At 41.6% G+C, this 17,353-nt stretch overlaps 1 protein-coding gene across 1 annotated transcript; it reads right to left on the minus strand.

Moving 5' to 3' along the window:
- Positions 1-842: 842 nt before the first annotated feature.
- On the minus strand, positions 843-14,103 carry adra1aa (adrenoceptor alpha 1Aa). The gene is made up of 3 exons (XM_088410771.1): positions 13,935-14,103; positions 7,622-9,287; positions 843-1,678 (listed from the first exon to the last, which is right to left on the minus strand). Exons 2-3 carry the CDS (start codon positions 8,520-8,522, stop codon positions 1,098-1,100), a joined length of 1,482 nt encoding a protein of 493 aa, XP_088266897.1. The 5' UTR covers positions 8,523-9,287; positions 13,935-14,103; the 3' UTR covers positions 843-1,097.
- Between the last annotated feature and the right edge of the window lie 3,250 nt (positions 14,104-17,353).

Here is a 17,353-nt window from a genome sequence, read left to right on the forward strand (position 1 = left end):
TTGCATTGGATGCCCTAAAGAATTGGTGTTTATATATACCATTGCAATCTTTTGCTGTAGTCTACATCTGACTCACGCAGAGCACCAATTGAATCAAAGCTCTTATTCCGGGCATGTAAAAAAAAATGATGTTCTGGCCACAAGTATTTGTTGTAGGGGGTGATGGTCATAATCCCTATTCAGGGGACAATAGAGAGAGGTGAGAATTAGGTCAGCTGTATCATCTTGGGTTTTATCGCTGCTGCTAGTGCCTTCCCCAATGCCATATCTGTGCAAAAATGGCCTGATTTACGGGTTCACAGGCGTGCCAGCCAATGACAAGGACTGTGGCAGCTCCCCAGTGTGAAAAAGCTGTCAGCGGCACTTGTACAAGCAAACTTAATGCGTGGAAGGTGAGAGCGGCGTGATAATGTCGGCGGCAAAAAAAACGACCCTCTGCCCTTTTCTTTCGAGACAATTTGCAGTTACGAACCATCATCATCTGACAAAAGGCAACAAGTTGCATGTGTGGATGACCAATGTGCTCTATGGAGGAGAAGAGCCTGAGATAGGAATGTCTGAGACTCTACATGATTTATCTTGACATCCAAATCTGTTGTTTGAGGTCACCGACCACAAGGTCAGTAGAATTCCACGAGTATATTAAGACTTCCATCTGGCACATGCACCGAAAGGGGTGCATCAAATTGTGGGAATATGCGGAGAGATGAATGGCGCTCAACTATGGCTGGGTTATGTCATCAATGTCATCAAGGAAAAACATACTGGGCAAATACAAATTTAATGTCATGTGACATGGAAGTACACAAAGTTTTGGCAAACCTTTTAGGTAGCTAGCACCACTGACCTGCATTATTCACCGTGCAACAAAACGACACATTGTAACGCTCTTAAAAGTCATTCAATGTACAACATGTAAACGTGCCGACCTCGCGTCAAAGGAAGATTTATTTGGTTAGCATCATTGCCTCCTCCTTCACAGCCATCTTCATCCAACTGTGAGGTTTTAATGATCTCGATCCAAAAGGGCGGAAGTTTAAAAAGGCTATACCGCTGGCTCAACTCAATAAATATGCTCTCATGTGAGAAAAGAGCGGCTACACAGGCTCACCTCTATCCGACAAGGACAATTGATGGATTTTAATGGTGGGAAGTTTTCCAACCGGAGGGGGGTGGGTGCAGTTTGCCTCCTGTGGGGGACTCCCACCACTGGGGACGCAGCAGCAAGTCCGCCGGAAGCTTTGACCGCAGAGTTTGGCCACTTTTCTGCCTTTGCCCGCTGGTCCGGTTACTCTGCCGGGATCGCCTGAAAAAACGTTCCACTCCCGGCTGTCCCGAGAGGACGGAGTCCTGGACAAATCGACGGGAGAGGAGGGGCTGAGGCGACAGGACGCCTCGCTGGCAGCAAGGTTCAAAGTCAGGGGCTGGTCGTGGACGTGCTTTTTTTGACTGTGGCTCGCAGCCAGATGATGATGATGGTGGTGATGATGGTGTTGATGCCGATGCTGTCTCGGGCTGGATCTTAGACAGTGCGCTCCCAGTAAACTCTGGAAGGCCTTTCGAAATTCTTGGCTGGAGCATGGGTAGATGATGGGGTTGATGCAGCTGTTGAAGTAGCCCAGCCAGAAGGTGATCTTGAAGACCGTGTCTGGTGGTCTGTAAGCAGGGAACATGGAGCCTGCATGAAAAGCAACAGGATCAACAAACACATTCAGGGTTAAACTTTTCGACTGGCCATCAAGCAGTTTTCTCTTTGAATCATGTCTTTTGTGTTCATGACCAGCGATAGATAAGATCGTCCTGATCCCTGGTGATTATTACCTCCTTCGCAGCCGGAAAATCTGTGATTATCTGAAGACTAAATCTGGCGGTGTAAGGTAGTTTCCCAACCGTATTGAAGCAAGGAAGGTAACAGGGTGATTTTTTTTCAGTCTGCTGCTTAAATCCTCCCTATATCTCAATGACTATTAAGGATAGGAATACACAGCATGTATTTCTTGAGAGCTATTGATATTGAGTTTTCATAGCTAAATTTTCGCACAAAATTTGAAGAAATGTTTGAACGTGAACAGGCAAATTGACATTGATGGCTGTCAAGATCTCAGTTACCCAAGTCTGGCTTTTGGGTGTTTCAAACTTCAATCGTTTCAAATGAACATGGCGGATATGCACTTTTCTTTAAATGTCACATTCCATATCTGTATGCTAAGTCTGTCTCTTCTGTTTTGAAAATCCAATCTGATTCCAATTTTTGTAGACATTTCAATCTTCTCTTTCACAAAACATCCTCTTATCAGGGAACGGCATAATCAGTAAAATCCAAAACGTTTTTTTGCCCAAAATACAAACGCAAGCCATTCCTTAATATTAAAAACGCAGACTATGGGAATTTCTGAGAATGCCTAAGAACGCTAGACTCTTTGCAAGTTGAACGGTTGTAAACTATAACATATTTCCGTAAAGGGCGCAGTTATATCACGTGACTAGATTTCAACAAACAAATTTGAGTCCTCACTCTCATGGTCTTAGTAGCCATTTTCACAGCAACAAGAATTGCATCTTGGTATATTTTGTCAGCCAAGTCGTAACAAAAAATAGACCAATGCATTCTTGATATAAGCTAGCAGACATGAACAAAATCTTGGTTACTGCAAACTTTCAATTGGAACCGAACTTGGGCCCACAACTCTTTTGTATTTTCTGGTGGTCCAACTGTAGCAATTTGACCACAGATAGGTGGACATTAACAATCATTTAAATAGAAGAAAATACCTAAGGGTAAAGTTTACATAAAGGTCATAGGCTGTAATGTAGCATTTAGTAGTCAACTGTATATTTTTTTTTATGGATTCATGCATTTTTCACTGGGGAACTTTGGGTATGAAAGAAAAACTGAATAAGTAAGGCTACAGGGCTACTGTGCGTTATGGGATTTTTTCAGTCTGTTTGTCAACTGTGGAGTATGTGACCAAGACTTTGGGGAGAGGCTGCCATACGAGAGGCTTTATTGGACGAGCTGCTGCAGATGTCAAACGCCGGCTTTGAAAAATGAGATTGCGATACAGAGATAGATGGAAAGACGGGGTGAAGAGAGCGAGGGAGCAAATCATTTTGTGCCTCACGGTACAGTTCCATCATTTTATCCCCAGCTGGGCTAAACAAACAAAAAAAGGAGCTCTGTTATTGCCTGTACCCTTGGTAGTTTCATTTTCCATTCGAGAAGCGTCACTGCCTTGTCAAAATTCGTGCAAGCCGTTTTCGGGACTTTGGTGTCACTTGTGCACCTTGTCTCAGATAATGTCTTAGTGTAACATCCACAAAAATACGGTCAGCGAGCTGACATCTGGGCCAGACAGAAAGGGCCCCTTATTTGGACTCCCGCAATGAAAATGATAAGACTGACGAAGAATATGCTGCATTCCATTGGAGACGTTGCAGGGAAAAGATGGCGACTGCTGCTTCGATCAGATGCCAAAGAGTGAGTTGAGTGCCTATTGAGTGCCTTTGTTGCCATCAACACAGACTTGTGAGGGATAAAATCGAAGAAAATGGACTCAGATGCTAACTTAGATGGCTGATTTCCCCACAAATGTCGCCCGCAAACCATCACTCCAATTCATGTACATCAGGCTTGATCAACAAGTATGTGTGTGCCCCCGCTTCTGATCAGTGGATGGAGCTGTCTAACCGCTAAGATTTTCTACGGTGTGGAAGACCGTCCTTTTTTTCTCACATTTTCTCAAACTCCTATTTAATCAGAACTGTGGAAAGAATAAAATACCACGTTATTGGCCTTTTGATAAAACCAGTGTAGCCAAAATGTCACTTTTCCTGATGAACCGTGTACTGTATATTTTTCCTTCCGAACTTTGGAGATACACTTTCATACAACCACACCCCCGCGCCCCAACACAATCACCTATGTGACTTGAGACTAATAAACCTCTTCCTGAGTCGGGATGTGTAATAACTCCCACCTCATGAAGTCATGTCCTTGTATTTTCCACAATATGTTTATACTGAGCTGCAAAGTCGAACATCATGACTCAAGCATTTATAATATTGCTATTTCTTTCAATCATTCTTCATTCTTTCAACTAAATGAAGTATCCCATATACGATAAATGTACTATTAATGTACAGTACAGTGCTGTATTGTATGCAGGAAGAGCTACGGACCCAAAGGCAAACTGTTAGCTTAAAACCACATCGCGTTTTGTAAACTTCCCTGTCGTTTATTTTGTGGTGAATGACTTTGGGGAGTGATTCTGCCAACAACCACTGTGCCGTGGGATATCACCAGGTGTGTCGTAGGAAATGATCTAATTTGACTTAATGGGTTCAAATTCAAGTCCTGTGAGTAAACCAGCTCTATTTCCAATTAAAACATACACAGATTTCACTCTGACATGCATTTGAGAGTAAATTGAAAATCTACATTTCGACGTGAAGAGCACCTTTTTCGAAGATATACCATAAGATTTTTGTCAAGTCTGCATTATGCGTCTTGGCTCAGTATAGTTGGCAAACACTCAGCATAAACACTTGCTCCTATAATTATTTCTGACAACAATGCAAGCGTAAGGTCATTTCTTAATTGGCTTTTGTCAGTCTGTGGCTGGAACCGTGCTCTGTTGGCCAATTAAAAGGATTTGTGTAAATATTGAGCAAATTTGACATTTGCGATTGCCTTTTCTTTTAACAGAACATTTGGAAAAATCACACTCTACACCGGGAGAAAATTCAGGGTAATCTCTCAGAGACTTGAGACGACTCGTTGTATATGTACGTGTATTGTTCCCCACTGTAGGAATGGCTTGTTTCCTTTCGATGGGTGACAGCATTTCATTGCCTCCGGTCATTTGAATGGTCGCACCTGTGTCTCATCAGAGCTGACCTGTCAGGTGTTATCCAATCAGTGACGCATCTCCCACCTGTGTACTGTCATTAGTCTGAGTGGCTTCAGCTGCGTCCTATTTCCTGCACACTCTTGCAGGTTGCCTTTTTATTCACTCGTCATGCTAATTGTCTGCTCTTCTTTGCTTAGCATTGTCAATGCCTGTTATTGTTTGAAGGTCCTATTCGTTCTCATCATGTTGCCTTTGCATTTAAAATCGACTAAAATAAGTATCATGGGGCGATGTCATCGTTACATGGGTTTAGTCATACTGATTCGCACACCTGTAGCCCTCCTCTGCTCACAGTCAGGACTAAAGAAATTAAAGACATCACATGTGGTGGTCCTTAAGTGTTTTTAAAAGTAGCTGCGGCTGTCTGCATCTTCATTCTCAGGAGATTATAGAGGTGGTGAAGCAACACATAAATCAATAAGATAGCAAATTATATTCTCCAGCCACCACGTTATGGACACCCACTCAATCTAGGGTCAAGCGCAAGCGCTGTATTTGTTTTTGACTGACGTCTTCTGAGAGGCGTTAATTTTATAACGTTGTTATTCTAGTTGTTTAACTGCACTGTAACATATTGAAAAGCGTAAGTAATCTTTTTACCTTTTCATGTAAGTAAATGAGGTAGCTAAGATAAAAGCAGCAACAACCTGCCAGTATAATTGCTGTACAGTTGTCTGCCACTGGAATTTATATCCATCCATCCATCCATCCATCCATTTTCTAGAGCTGCGTATCCTACTACAGAGAAAAGCACATTGTTAAATAATGCATCTCCTACAATGCTGGATACACCTGTTTGAAATTGCATTGGTAACCACAGAGGGAAAACATTTCCAATATATTTCCAATATATTTTGATATGATCAATCATCAAGTTCCTTGGCTGACTAATCAGGCCTTTTTTCTTTCACTTTCACTGTAGCGATGCTTGGTTGAGGATTTTTGAGATTTTGTTTTTCTTGAGGCTTTTCCTCATCAAGTAAGGTAAGTGGACTGTGAACATCATCAAATCTGACGTGAGTTTGATGGCTATGCTTATCTGTTTCTCTTAGATTATGAGTGAACAATCCAGAGACACAAGCATCAGTCACTTCAGTTATGAAGCTGTCCACATGTGAAAGTCTTTGCTCGCTCATATTCATTCTCATATGTGTCTTCTTCACAAGGTAAAAGCATTGTAGAGGCTATTCAGATATGCACGTACCATTTAAATCAAATTGTTGTAGAGAGCAAACGTGAAAGACTGCTGTTCACGTTTGAAGTATGCAAATGCTAAATTGATGCTTGGGTAATGAATGTGTGGTTATTTCAAGTAAACACATGCTCAATTTAGGTTTTTGAAACGGGGCTGACTTTTGGTCTTCTGTTCAAATGTACCAGTCTTCCAAATTAAGACCTTGCTCATTAAACACATGACTTTAATGATCTTGCATGTGTGGTCTATATGAACCTGCAGCTAAAGTAGGGATGGACAGCAAATCAAATTATTTGAAATTATTTGCCTTTATAGTGTGTGCTGTCAAGATCTTAAAAACTTGTAAAATGAATTAAGATATTTAATTAATTGATTTAATAAATCCTATTTTAATCCCACCTAAATATATTTCTGATAAAAACACTCAACCAGTTTTGTTTAAAATTAAAATAATTGTGTAATTGTGGCAGGTCAAAAGATTGATGTAGACCAACAAAACAGTGACTTCAATCATTTAATTTCTTTAACACATGCAGTTGTATCCATTTAGTTTCAAGTGCTGGCTGCAACCTTCATTTTTTTTTTTTTTTTAAGAAATTAGCATGAACATAAAACCTCATCTGTCCAATCTATTGCAGACATGCTCAAACGTGGGGTGTTCTCAAATTTAGTTTGGCAAAGATCTTTGTCATGGCTTGCTGCATTAGTGTTTTGGTCACTGTTGTTAGCTAAGGCAGCAGTTTGAGCTGGCTGCTTTGCATTTATGGGGTAGGCTAGACTTGAGCTGCCTTTTTGGTGAGGAAACTCCTCTTTACAAAGAATGCAATATCAAGTTAAACTCACAATTCATCGAAACCTAACTCTCACATGCTCTTGCGTTTTCGCCCTTATTTTTGCTCTCGAACTTGCCCTTCCACCCAAATAGGACCCTATGTGCTTTTGTCAAACACAATGACAGTCACTCACTGTCCATTTGTTAGCTGACGGTTGTGAACAAGTGTTAGAATGCTGGATGGATGGTTTACAGGATGTGTTTGCAATAGTTACTAACTATTTCGTTATGGCAATGTAGCAAGACACGAAAAGCTATTTTTGCATTGGGCATGTAGATACTGTATGTTAAATTTAGGTTAAAATGTATTTAAAATAAGTATACATTATTGTTGTCTGAATATTTTGCACAGGATTGATTTTGGAATAAAACAAATGTTTAAATACATGTTTTTAGGGTTTCTTACTTTTGCTAAAACCAATCAAAATCACCCAGAAGGACGAAAAAAAAAAGATTTAGTTTTGGGCCACAGCACCCGGCTGGAGAGCAAAGTATGCCTGCGCACTGGGAAGAGGAAACTGTGTGAGAATGTGACAATGTCGGGTTCATCTGCATCCGGGATATTTTTAAGTTCCTTGAAGTTCAATTTTAGAGGACGGATAAAGGGAAATTCCGGGATTTGTATGTAGCCAGCGCTAGCGTGAATGTGACAAGCATAAGAAGCAGAAACAAGCGGATACTCACTGATAGGCAGGACCAGGAAGAAAGGCAGCCAGCAAAGCACAAAGCAGCCCACCACAATTCCCAAAGTCTTGGCCGCCTTCTTCTCCCGAGAGAACTTCAGCAATCGCAGGGCAAAATGCGTGCGAGTGCGAAGGGCCTCGTCGTCGCTCGTCGTCGTGTTGCCCCGATGGATCCTGAGAATGACGAACTCCGAATCGGACTTCTCGGTCTTGCGGCCTTCCCTCAGGCCCCGGCTCTCTCTGTGAGCCACCACGTACACCCTGCAGTACATGGCCAGAATGATGCCCAGGGGGAGGTAGAAAGAGCCCACGGCGGAGAAGATGGCATAGGCCGGCTCTTCGGTGATCTTGCAGATGGATTCGTCATCTGGCGCCGGCTCTTTCCAGCCAAACAGAGGGCCGATGGATATGATGACTGAGAGCACCCACAGCAGCATGACGGCCAGCAGGGCCCTGCTCTTGGTCATGATAGCTGGATGGCGCAACGGGTAGCTGACACCAATGTAGCGATCCACGGATATCACGCACAGGCTCATTATCGAGGCCGTGCAGCAGAGTACATCCACAGCTGCCCAAACATTGCAAAGGACCCGTCCAAACACCCACCGGTCCAGGATCTCAAATATGGCAGAGAAGGGTAGTACCATGGAGCTCAGCAGTAAGTCAGCCACGGCAAGATTAACGATGAAATAATGGGTCACTGTACGCAGGTGTCGGTGGCAAACTACCGACAGGATAACCAGGATATTCCCAACTACTCCAAATACGATGAAGACTCCTAGCACCAAGCCCAGAACAACAGCCTTGACCACGCTGAGTTCCGGAGTCGTCACCTGGCTGCAGTTGGAGCAGTTTTGAGCGTAAGGAGGCGCTGGTGTCATTTTGTGCAGCACAGGCACCATCTGGGCCAGTGCCGCAATGATGTCCGACTGAGTTTGAAAAGGCGCAGCTTTTGTTTTAGATTTCACTGCACGTGGAGGGGAACATTAGCGCATGTCATAAATGTACGTAGTCAGGCCTGACAAAACACATTTTGAAAGATGGTGCTGTTGAGTGGACCATTATGTTGCGACTGTAACACACTGAGAGGCAGGGTAATGGATTGAAAATGTTCATGCTCCATACTGAAAATCAGTTCAAATGGATGTTACCCTCAAATTTTGTCATAAATCCTCTAGCTACACAGCGATTAGCATGCACCCCTGGAAGCATTTTGCAAGAGCTCCGATAACTGGAATTCTGTCATCAATTTTGTCAGAACAGGGTTGGAAAGACCCTTGCTTAAGGTGACAGGGGCATTGTGGTAGGTCAGGGAGCTGCCGTTTTAAGGCTGACTGTGCCACAAAATTTGCATGCGGCCCTGCTGTCTAGCTTCAATCTAATCAGAATGAGTTCAAATTTGAATGGAAGGTACAGCTGTATTCCTTAAAGTTCTGTGATCTTTGTGTCACAGGGACCCTTAGGGCATTCGACTCCAGTGCAAAAATGGCCTCTTAGTCACTGTACATCATTTTTAATCCAGTGCAGGCAGTTTCAAATCTGTGTTTAGAATGTTACTTTCCAAAGACAAATTTTAAGTCCATGACACAATTGTAGTTGGGTGCAGTCATGCTCCAGATTCCTGCCTTTGATTGTTGTGTAATTACAGCAGTTGCAGCATCCGGAACCTGTGAAATGAAATAGGAAATTAAAACTGGAATTCATCAGAAAACAAAAGCAGCCGTCCTTTATTTATGTGTGTTTGGTGCTGTCAAGATATTGAGAACAAATAGATTAATTCACTAAGATTGTAATTAACTAATTAAGTTGCATGTGGGCCTCATATGCGGAAGCCATGGCTTCGCTTCCCGCTCTGGCCCTCCCGCGTAGAGTTTGCATGTTCTCCCCATGCACTCCCGCCCACACCCAATCAGGTTATGCCAAAAAGAATGACAATAATAATAATGATAATCATGATCATCATCAAAATACATACATCCATCCATACATACATTTTCTATAGCCGCTTATCTTCACAAGGGTCACAGGCTTGCTGGTGCCTATCCCAGCTGGCGAGAGGCAACTTGTATTGGTTGCCAGTCAATTGCAGGGCACACCGGGACAAACAACCAATTATGCACCCAATCACACCCAAGGATATTTTAATGTGTCCAATACACCTGACATTCATGTTTTTGGAGTGTGGGAGGAAGCCGGAGAGTCTGGAGAGGACCTACACAGTGTATGTGTGGACTGTTACGTCTTCTGGTTTCCATATCTTGGCTGTATCTAATAGGGATCACTGTGAGCTGCAGTTTTCCTACAAGGAGGCGCTGGGACATCTAACTAGAGTAAAGAAAGTAGCTGACCAAACATGATTAAAAAGCAGAGTTTACACTTGAAATTCCAATTACACAAGGTAAGGATCCAAAAGTTTTCTTTCCTCCTTGTGATCTCTTTCAACTGCTCGTGTGTGGCTGACTCAGAAAAATTCCTCCGCGAAGACAAAAAAAAAAAAAGTAGTACTGCTCTCAACTAACTGGCCAAACAATCTGCCAATTAGTTCATGGGCCACTCCTACAAGACACCGGCACCAATGAGGAGTAGATTTCAACTTCTGAGCGGGAATGGGTTACAACTCCTGCCCTCATTGGTTTATTGTCGCGCAGGGAGCCAGTCAGGTGTCTTGTAGGAGTGCCCCTTAAAAAAAAAATGCTATAACAATTAATTACCGATCACAAATAATCTCTTATTTTACCACCCCTCATTATTATTATTTATTGTTGTTATTATTCATAGTAGTAGCAATAGCATTTATTTATTTTTCCAGTGTTTGTGTGAGTCGGACCCTTTACGGCTATGTGGGAGAGACGATAGGCTAAGCCTGGCAAATCAACGTGACGACAGCTTCATAATGTTGGTATCGACAAAACACAAGGCTGCAGATTACAGAAACTAATATTGGACAGACTACCGGTTCCCTCGCGCCCCCTTCTGACCCGGCAAAATATCTCACCGTTAACATGATGCTGAACAGAACAAATCTGGGAAAAAAAGTCCCATAAATGCAGCGGAAGAGTGAGAGAATTTGAAACAACTCATGCACCAAAAGAGTCAATGTTGCTTCTGTGTAGTCCATTCAATTGAGATTGTTAAAAACAGAAATTGTACAGATGGTAAGAGGTGAAAGCATCATGTAGTGCCCTCATGTGCCTCCCTCCTCCTCTCTCGGCTCCTCGCCGCACTATTAACCACTGACATTTTGCAGCAAATCTCTGCTCAATACTGCACAGGAGGCTCTTTGGAGTGTTTGATGGACTCCGCGTCGCTGATAAGTTCTGCTGTGTGCTCGCCTCATTGAAGGTGTGGCATAGCTTGCATCTAGAGGTCATTGGGAACCAGCAGCTCAGCGCCTCATCCGCCCACATGACTCGATATATGCATGTGCCTGCTGAGGTGTGCATTGCCTTCGAGGAGATTACAAAAGTAATATGTAAATAGTGATCTGTCGGGGGCCTTTCAGAAGATGGTTTCACAGCTATCATTTTGGACCTCATGTATATTAACTCATCCAATCCCAAAGACTATTTTTCCTTTTTTTTTTTTTTAAGAGTCCAGATTTTCAATCCCAGCTGCTTAAAGGAGGTTGTAAAATGGCCGGCACTAATCAATCACCTAATCATTTGCTTTAGTGGTCGATTACTTTAGGTACTAATGTAAGGATTGATGGCAAAACAATTGTTACTATAGTACTTAAGTTCCTAAAGTAACTGATTACTTTCGCACTTAATTATTGTAATTGATTACAAAACAATTGTTACTAGAGTACTACAGTTCCTACAGTTCCTAAAGTAATTCATTACTTCAGCACTTAATTAATGTAATTGATTACTTTAGTACTTTTTACCTAAGGAATAAACTACTTTAGAACTTATCACCCAGAATAATCGATTATATTAGAGCACCATTTAGTACCAGTCGTTTTTAGATCCTCTTTTAATGTTTACATTTTTAGGCTTATATATATATATATATATATATATATATATATATATATATATATATATATATATATATATATATATATATATATATATATATATATATATATATATTGCAATTAACCGATTAACTAGCATGTACGCCTCATATGCGGAGGCCGTGGGTTTGCTTCTGGCTCTGGCCCTCCATGTTGAATTTGCTTGTTCTCCCCAAGCCCATGTGGGTTTTCTCCATGCACTCCAATTTCCTCCCACATTCCACATTCCTTAATTGTTCAATCCCACCTAAATATTTCTTGCTTTAGGTGACGGGGGCATTGTGGTACCTGTAGGTCAGAGAGCTGCCATTTTGCAAGCTTTGCAAATTTATGGTTACTTGAATCAATTGACCCGGATGAGGGTTACATGGAAAACAGGCTGGAAAAGGCCTCTCGAGGACAGAACTTGGGCACCCCTGCTTTAAATTGTCTTTAGGTGTAATTGAGGGCATGAAGTTGGTTGGTCGTCCCTGTGTGCCCTGCAATTGGCTGGCAACCAATTCAGGGTGTCACCGCCTACTGCCCAAAGTCAGCTGGGATAGGCTCCAGCAAGCCTGCGACCCTTGTGAGGATAAGTGGCTAGAGAAAATGGATGGATGGATGGATGGATGGATGGATGGATGGATGGAAGTACCTGGGTAAGTACCTGGAATAGAATGGCTGGACTCTTTCGAAGGAAAATGTCAGAAATATGTAAGCAATTTTGCATAAAATACATCAGCCCTAGCTGCAACAAAATCGTTCAGCCTATATATAACAATGTTTGACATTTACCGAACAGAGGAAAATACTTTTGACAAAACGATCCAGCACACAGCCATGACTGCTTTGCTTGTGTTTGAGTGCTCCGTCTTATTAAAGTGAGGCCATTTCTTGAGTGTTCGGATTTAAGATGAGCCGCTTTCATCCAGTTAGATCTCTCTGGGAGGATTGGATGAAAGTTCATTATATGGAGCCATGATGAAAGACCTGTTGATTTTACCAGCCATATATGTGCTTGAAAATGAACCCTTTAATGCACTATTGATGTTTTTTTTTCAACAAATCAAACCTCACAGGTAACCCATGAATCTTATGTGAGTCCAAATGCAAAGGTACCTTCACTATTTGGTGAAAGGAGACTAAGTGAACTTTGCAGACACACCATCACGTATAGCCTCTAATGAGCAGGAACTGGGATTCACAAAAATGCCAAGGACATGTTGAGACATATGGTCACTCCATGGCTGCAGTTATTTTTAAATGGAAGCGCAAACATCCACTTTTGCTCTGTTGTAATCTCCACCTCCTCACACAGGGTAAGCAGTGGCCACTGTGCATTGCCTGACAGACACTTGCTTCCGAGTGCTCCTTAAGAATGACAGATAAAGGACTTAAGGCCATCACAGACGTTGCCGGGCACTGGGCCATGAAGTTCATTTTTAGAATTAAAAATCATTTCCAATGAGAATCACTGCATGGCCCTTCATTAACGCAAATACGAGGATGCTTTTAGGAGAGTAAAACAACAGGATCTGTGCATCACTTTTAAGAAATTGTACACACTCATAGGGAATCTCAAAGGAACAGCTGTGCATTTTAACAAGATGCAGTTAAATAAATAATTCTGACTTTGCTCCAAAAAAATAATTCTCAGTTTGAACTGATCCCTATCATTGAGTTAACTATGGAAATCACTATATACAGTATGGAATGTCACAAGGTAGACAATTAAAAAAAAAAAAAAAAAAAAATATATATATATATATATATATATATATATATATATATATATATATATATATATACACCACCAATGTGAATGATGTTACCAGATCAACACCACTGCAAACTACATCAACAACGCGTGAACATTAACGCTTGATACAAGTAAGGTGACTATTGTGTCCATTAGTGTGGTCCTTGTCCTCTTCAAGAAGAAAGGGTATATTATATCCCTTAACTCGATCAAAAAATGTTTTCCCTTTTAGGTAGGCAGATATTTTTGCATAAATACTAGGACATGCAGTATAAAAGTACAAATAATGTGGATTCATCTCCATACAGCTAATTTTGTGACAGCAGTTCAATATTCCTTAATTAATGTTTGCACATTATTGTGCAATTTTGTACAATATGCGCAAATGATTCTCAGAGACAGAACTCGGTGAGCAGCGGTGCAGCTATTTAGAGATTATTTAATTATGCGAAAAGGTAGAGGTAGGTAACTAACGGTAAAGCTGAAAGTAACGCCCCTCCAGAAGAGAATCCCCTTTTTGATAACATAATGAATGAATGGATATTTAGAAGAACTCACCCGTCTTGGCCACATCTACAGCCACGGAGTCTCCCGGTGCGCTATATCATTCAGGGATGAAGCGCACCCACTGCCTCGGAAGCTTCAGGAGGGAGTCGATTCACTAATCGCTGAGCTCCTTTCTCATGCCGCCCCCGACACTATGACGGAGTCCTTAATGACTTCTTCTCCTCACTCCTCAGTCCATTTGATCAGTGTCCCCCATCAGCACCTACCCAGTCAACCATCCACATCGTTGCATAGTGCCACCCCCTCCCCGCACGAATCATTCCCTTGTCATTCCACACTCTCCGTACGTCATCCCAACCAATTACTCTCTCCCCTAAAGTGACCTCCCATTGAGAAATATTCCATCAACGTTGAGTCCCTCGCCTTCACTGAGAGCTTCAATGAAAAATGTTATAGAACTACTTTGGGGACTTTTAAAAGCCCCGTATATTTTGATTTCTATCCATTAACAAAACTCGACGAGTCCTTCTTGTGTGCGCTTATAGCATAGGCTACCAGAACTCTTTACAAGTCCGTGTCCAAACTTCAGTCAAACGACCAGATTTAACAGAATAATATAACGCTTGTGTTCATATTCACCTTGTACGCATGGTTTGTAAATGATTAAATACATTAGTCGATGCACTTCAATTGCCTGCAGTTGCAGCAGGCAATAGAAATTTACCGCAAGGTGCCAATTCATGAAGGACTTGCAATGACTTCGTTTGCTCACATGAACCCCCCCCCCCTCTCTCTCTCTCTCTCTCTCTCTCTCTCTCTTTCTCTCTATCGCGCGCTCTCTCTCAAGTATGTTCTGTTTTGTAGAAAGGTAAAGCGTTATAAACATTTAATTTGCCTTAAGCAGCAAACGCAGGGTGGACAAATTTGATCAACTTGTAGCACAAAAAGAACAGCACAGCGGACAAGTGATTAACACATCCACCACGTCAAACGTTCGGGGTTTTAATATTGTTCACCTGTGTTTGCGTGTTGTTTTTCGCCAGGAATTAAAAGATGAAGATCAAGATAAACTTCGATGTGAAGGAAGACACGGTAAATGAAAAGATAAACAAATGACACTGGAATGACAAATTTAAAGCCAGAAAATGGAAGTAACACGATTAGATCATATTTTTAATCAACAATAAATAGACTTCTCCATTTGACATAAACCTCAGACCTTCCATTGCTGGGCATTCTGGTGGCAGAGACATGAAGACTAAATATCTATGTAGCAGGATGACTGTACACTTGAATTAAACATGTAAATACTGTACTGTCTGTCGGGTATTGATGATAAATATCTCCCACCCCCAATGCATTTCGTGTGCATCCTTCAAAGTCGAGGCCTGCAGATGGGTCTGTGAAATAAGAACTTCAATAATTTTTAAAATAAATATTTATGGGTATTGATAAAATTGCTTCCTAAAATAAATTCTCCATTTCCTGTGCGGCTGTAGATGACTGTTTACATCTTGTGGGGTTTATCATGCTATCTCAGACCTGTTGAAAAAGCAATTACCTGTATGAGCTGACCCTGCGGTAGGGTGGGCTGACGACTTTCAAAAGATACCCAAATCAATACCTCTGCACTGGAGGAAACACTCCCCATCATGAAGGCAACAACCTGAGCCAAGCATTCACACTGATGTTGGCATTTACTGTGACATTCGCCTTAATTGCAACAATTACTCAGATTTCTTATTTTAAAGACGAATGAACGCGCAGGGATGTATTTGTCATGCGCAGCGACAGAGAGCACAAAAACAGAAACTGAAACAGCAATGCACTATTGCGTGTAAGTTTTGCTGCAGTCGCATTCTCGAAGCCACTACTCCTTGGGGGTGAGGCATTTTTTATAGAATGCTCTGACATTGTGAAATAAAGGTGCTGGGCTGCGTCATCTGGTTTATGAAGTTCCTGGTATCATCACAGCTGTCCACCTACACTCACATGCTTGCACCCTGAGCCTTGCACCTGAAATAGTGACTGCCAAACCACTGGGGTCAAGATGGATTTGGAACAAATAACAATGTAACTAACTAGCTGCGACCAATCTAAATTATTAATGGAACGGCATCCAAGGTAATTGCATTTTTCCGCTTAGAATGTGACAACAGTCTGAGTAAGTTATTCATATTTCCTTCTGGTGGTGTGAAATTCTTTATTGAAATTCACATTCGAGCTGCATAGGCGTTACTGGTAATATTCAATAAAGCGGCACACCTTTCAAATGATGTATTTGCCGTGTACTGTATGTTGCTGAATGTAGACAGGATCTCCGTATTTGCATGTCTATTTTAAATTCAGCAGCACCTGTATGTGTGCCACCCACATGCCGCATTCGATCACTTCTGACTTGTGGTAGCTTTAAAATTCAGAGGGACGGTGGCAATTCTTTCAGGATGCTCAAGTGTTATAATGGTGAAGGCTTTTGTGGGCTCCAATCATTGAGGCTATGCTCAATTGTTGTAATGAAGGCGGATCTCATTTTCTCAGCAGACAGAACTCCACTCCGAACAGGACTCTAATTATAGCTTAAATGCTGTTCTCCTACTGCGCGGTGTCACCCAAAGGATGTTGTCCTCTTACTACTTGCACACACACACACACACACACCCACGCACCGCACACAAACACATACACACCATAGACTTCACTATTACTAATACTGAATATTACTAATACTGAAGTCTATGCACATACATACACACACCCACACACATACACGAGAATGTATATGCGCAGCTGTGGCATTGCTCAGATGAGCTAACGTGACAACACACTTTGCTCCCCTCTGACCAGGGGTGACTTGTCTATCACCTAATTAATTAATCACATCTCCAGATGGCACTCCAGCAGTGCTGTTATGCCACCTACACCACATCGATGCTCACAGGCCGCTGGCTCCCAATGAAGCACAACCCTATGAACTGGAGGTTTCCAGGCAGATGCCACTGTCAATATCTGGGCAGGATATAAAGGCAACGCAAAAGGCTAGTATCTTGTCACAGATTACTTGGAATATTTAAGAAACACATAATGACCCTTGTTACGAGTTTAATGAAATACAAAATCAAAAAAAGAACAAACAATACAAATGTCTGTCTACATTTTCTATTACTATTTTTGTTAAACTGTGCAAAATTATCAAAGCAGTTATCATAAATAATTGGAATGTTGTATTGTACTAATATGTATTTTAGAGTGTGGAATTTTGAACTTTGATTTATATACATAGTTAGAGTAGTTTTGTTCCTTCTTGTCAAAGTGAGCTGAAGCCGACTTTCTCAATAACAGCTAGAAAAAAAACATTTTGGGCGTAAAAAATCTCACTGTGATGAAGTAAAAACATAATTGAGTAAATGAACACTCTGTTATTTACATATAAAATCCTATACAGTATATACTGTGCAGTCCTGCCTAATACA

Source organism: Hippichthys cyanospilos, chromosome 1 (genome assembly GCF_059441005.1).
Source record: "Hippichthys cyanospilos isolate Australia breed blue-spotted pipefish chromosome 1, RoL_Hcya_1.0, whole genome shotgun sequence".
Taxonomy (NCBI): Eukaryota; Metazoa; Chordata; class Actinopteri; order Syngnathiformes; family Syngnathidae; genus Hippichthys; species Hippichthys cyanospilos.

What these genes read in the sequence shown, in the direction of transcription:
- adra1aa (XM_088410771.1), bottom strand. Translation starts at nt 8,522, where the DNA reads ATGGTGCCTGTGCTGCACAAAATGACACCAGCGCCTCCTTACGCTCAA. An exon ending in CTTCCTGGTCCTGCCTATCA is followed by an intron (nt 1,679 to 7,621) that starts GTGAGTATCCGC and finishes CTTTTCATGCAG; the next exon opens with GCTCCATGTTCCCTGCTTAC.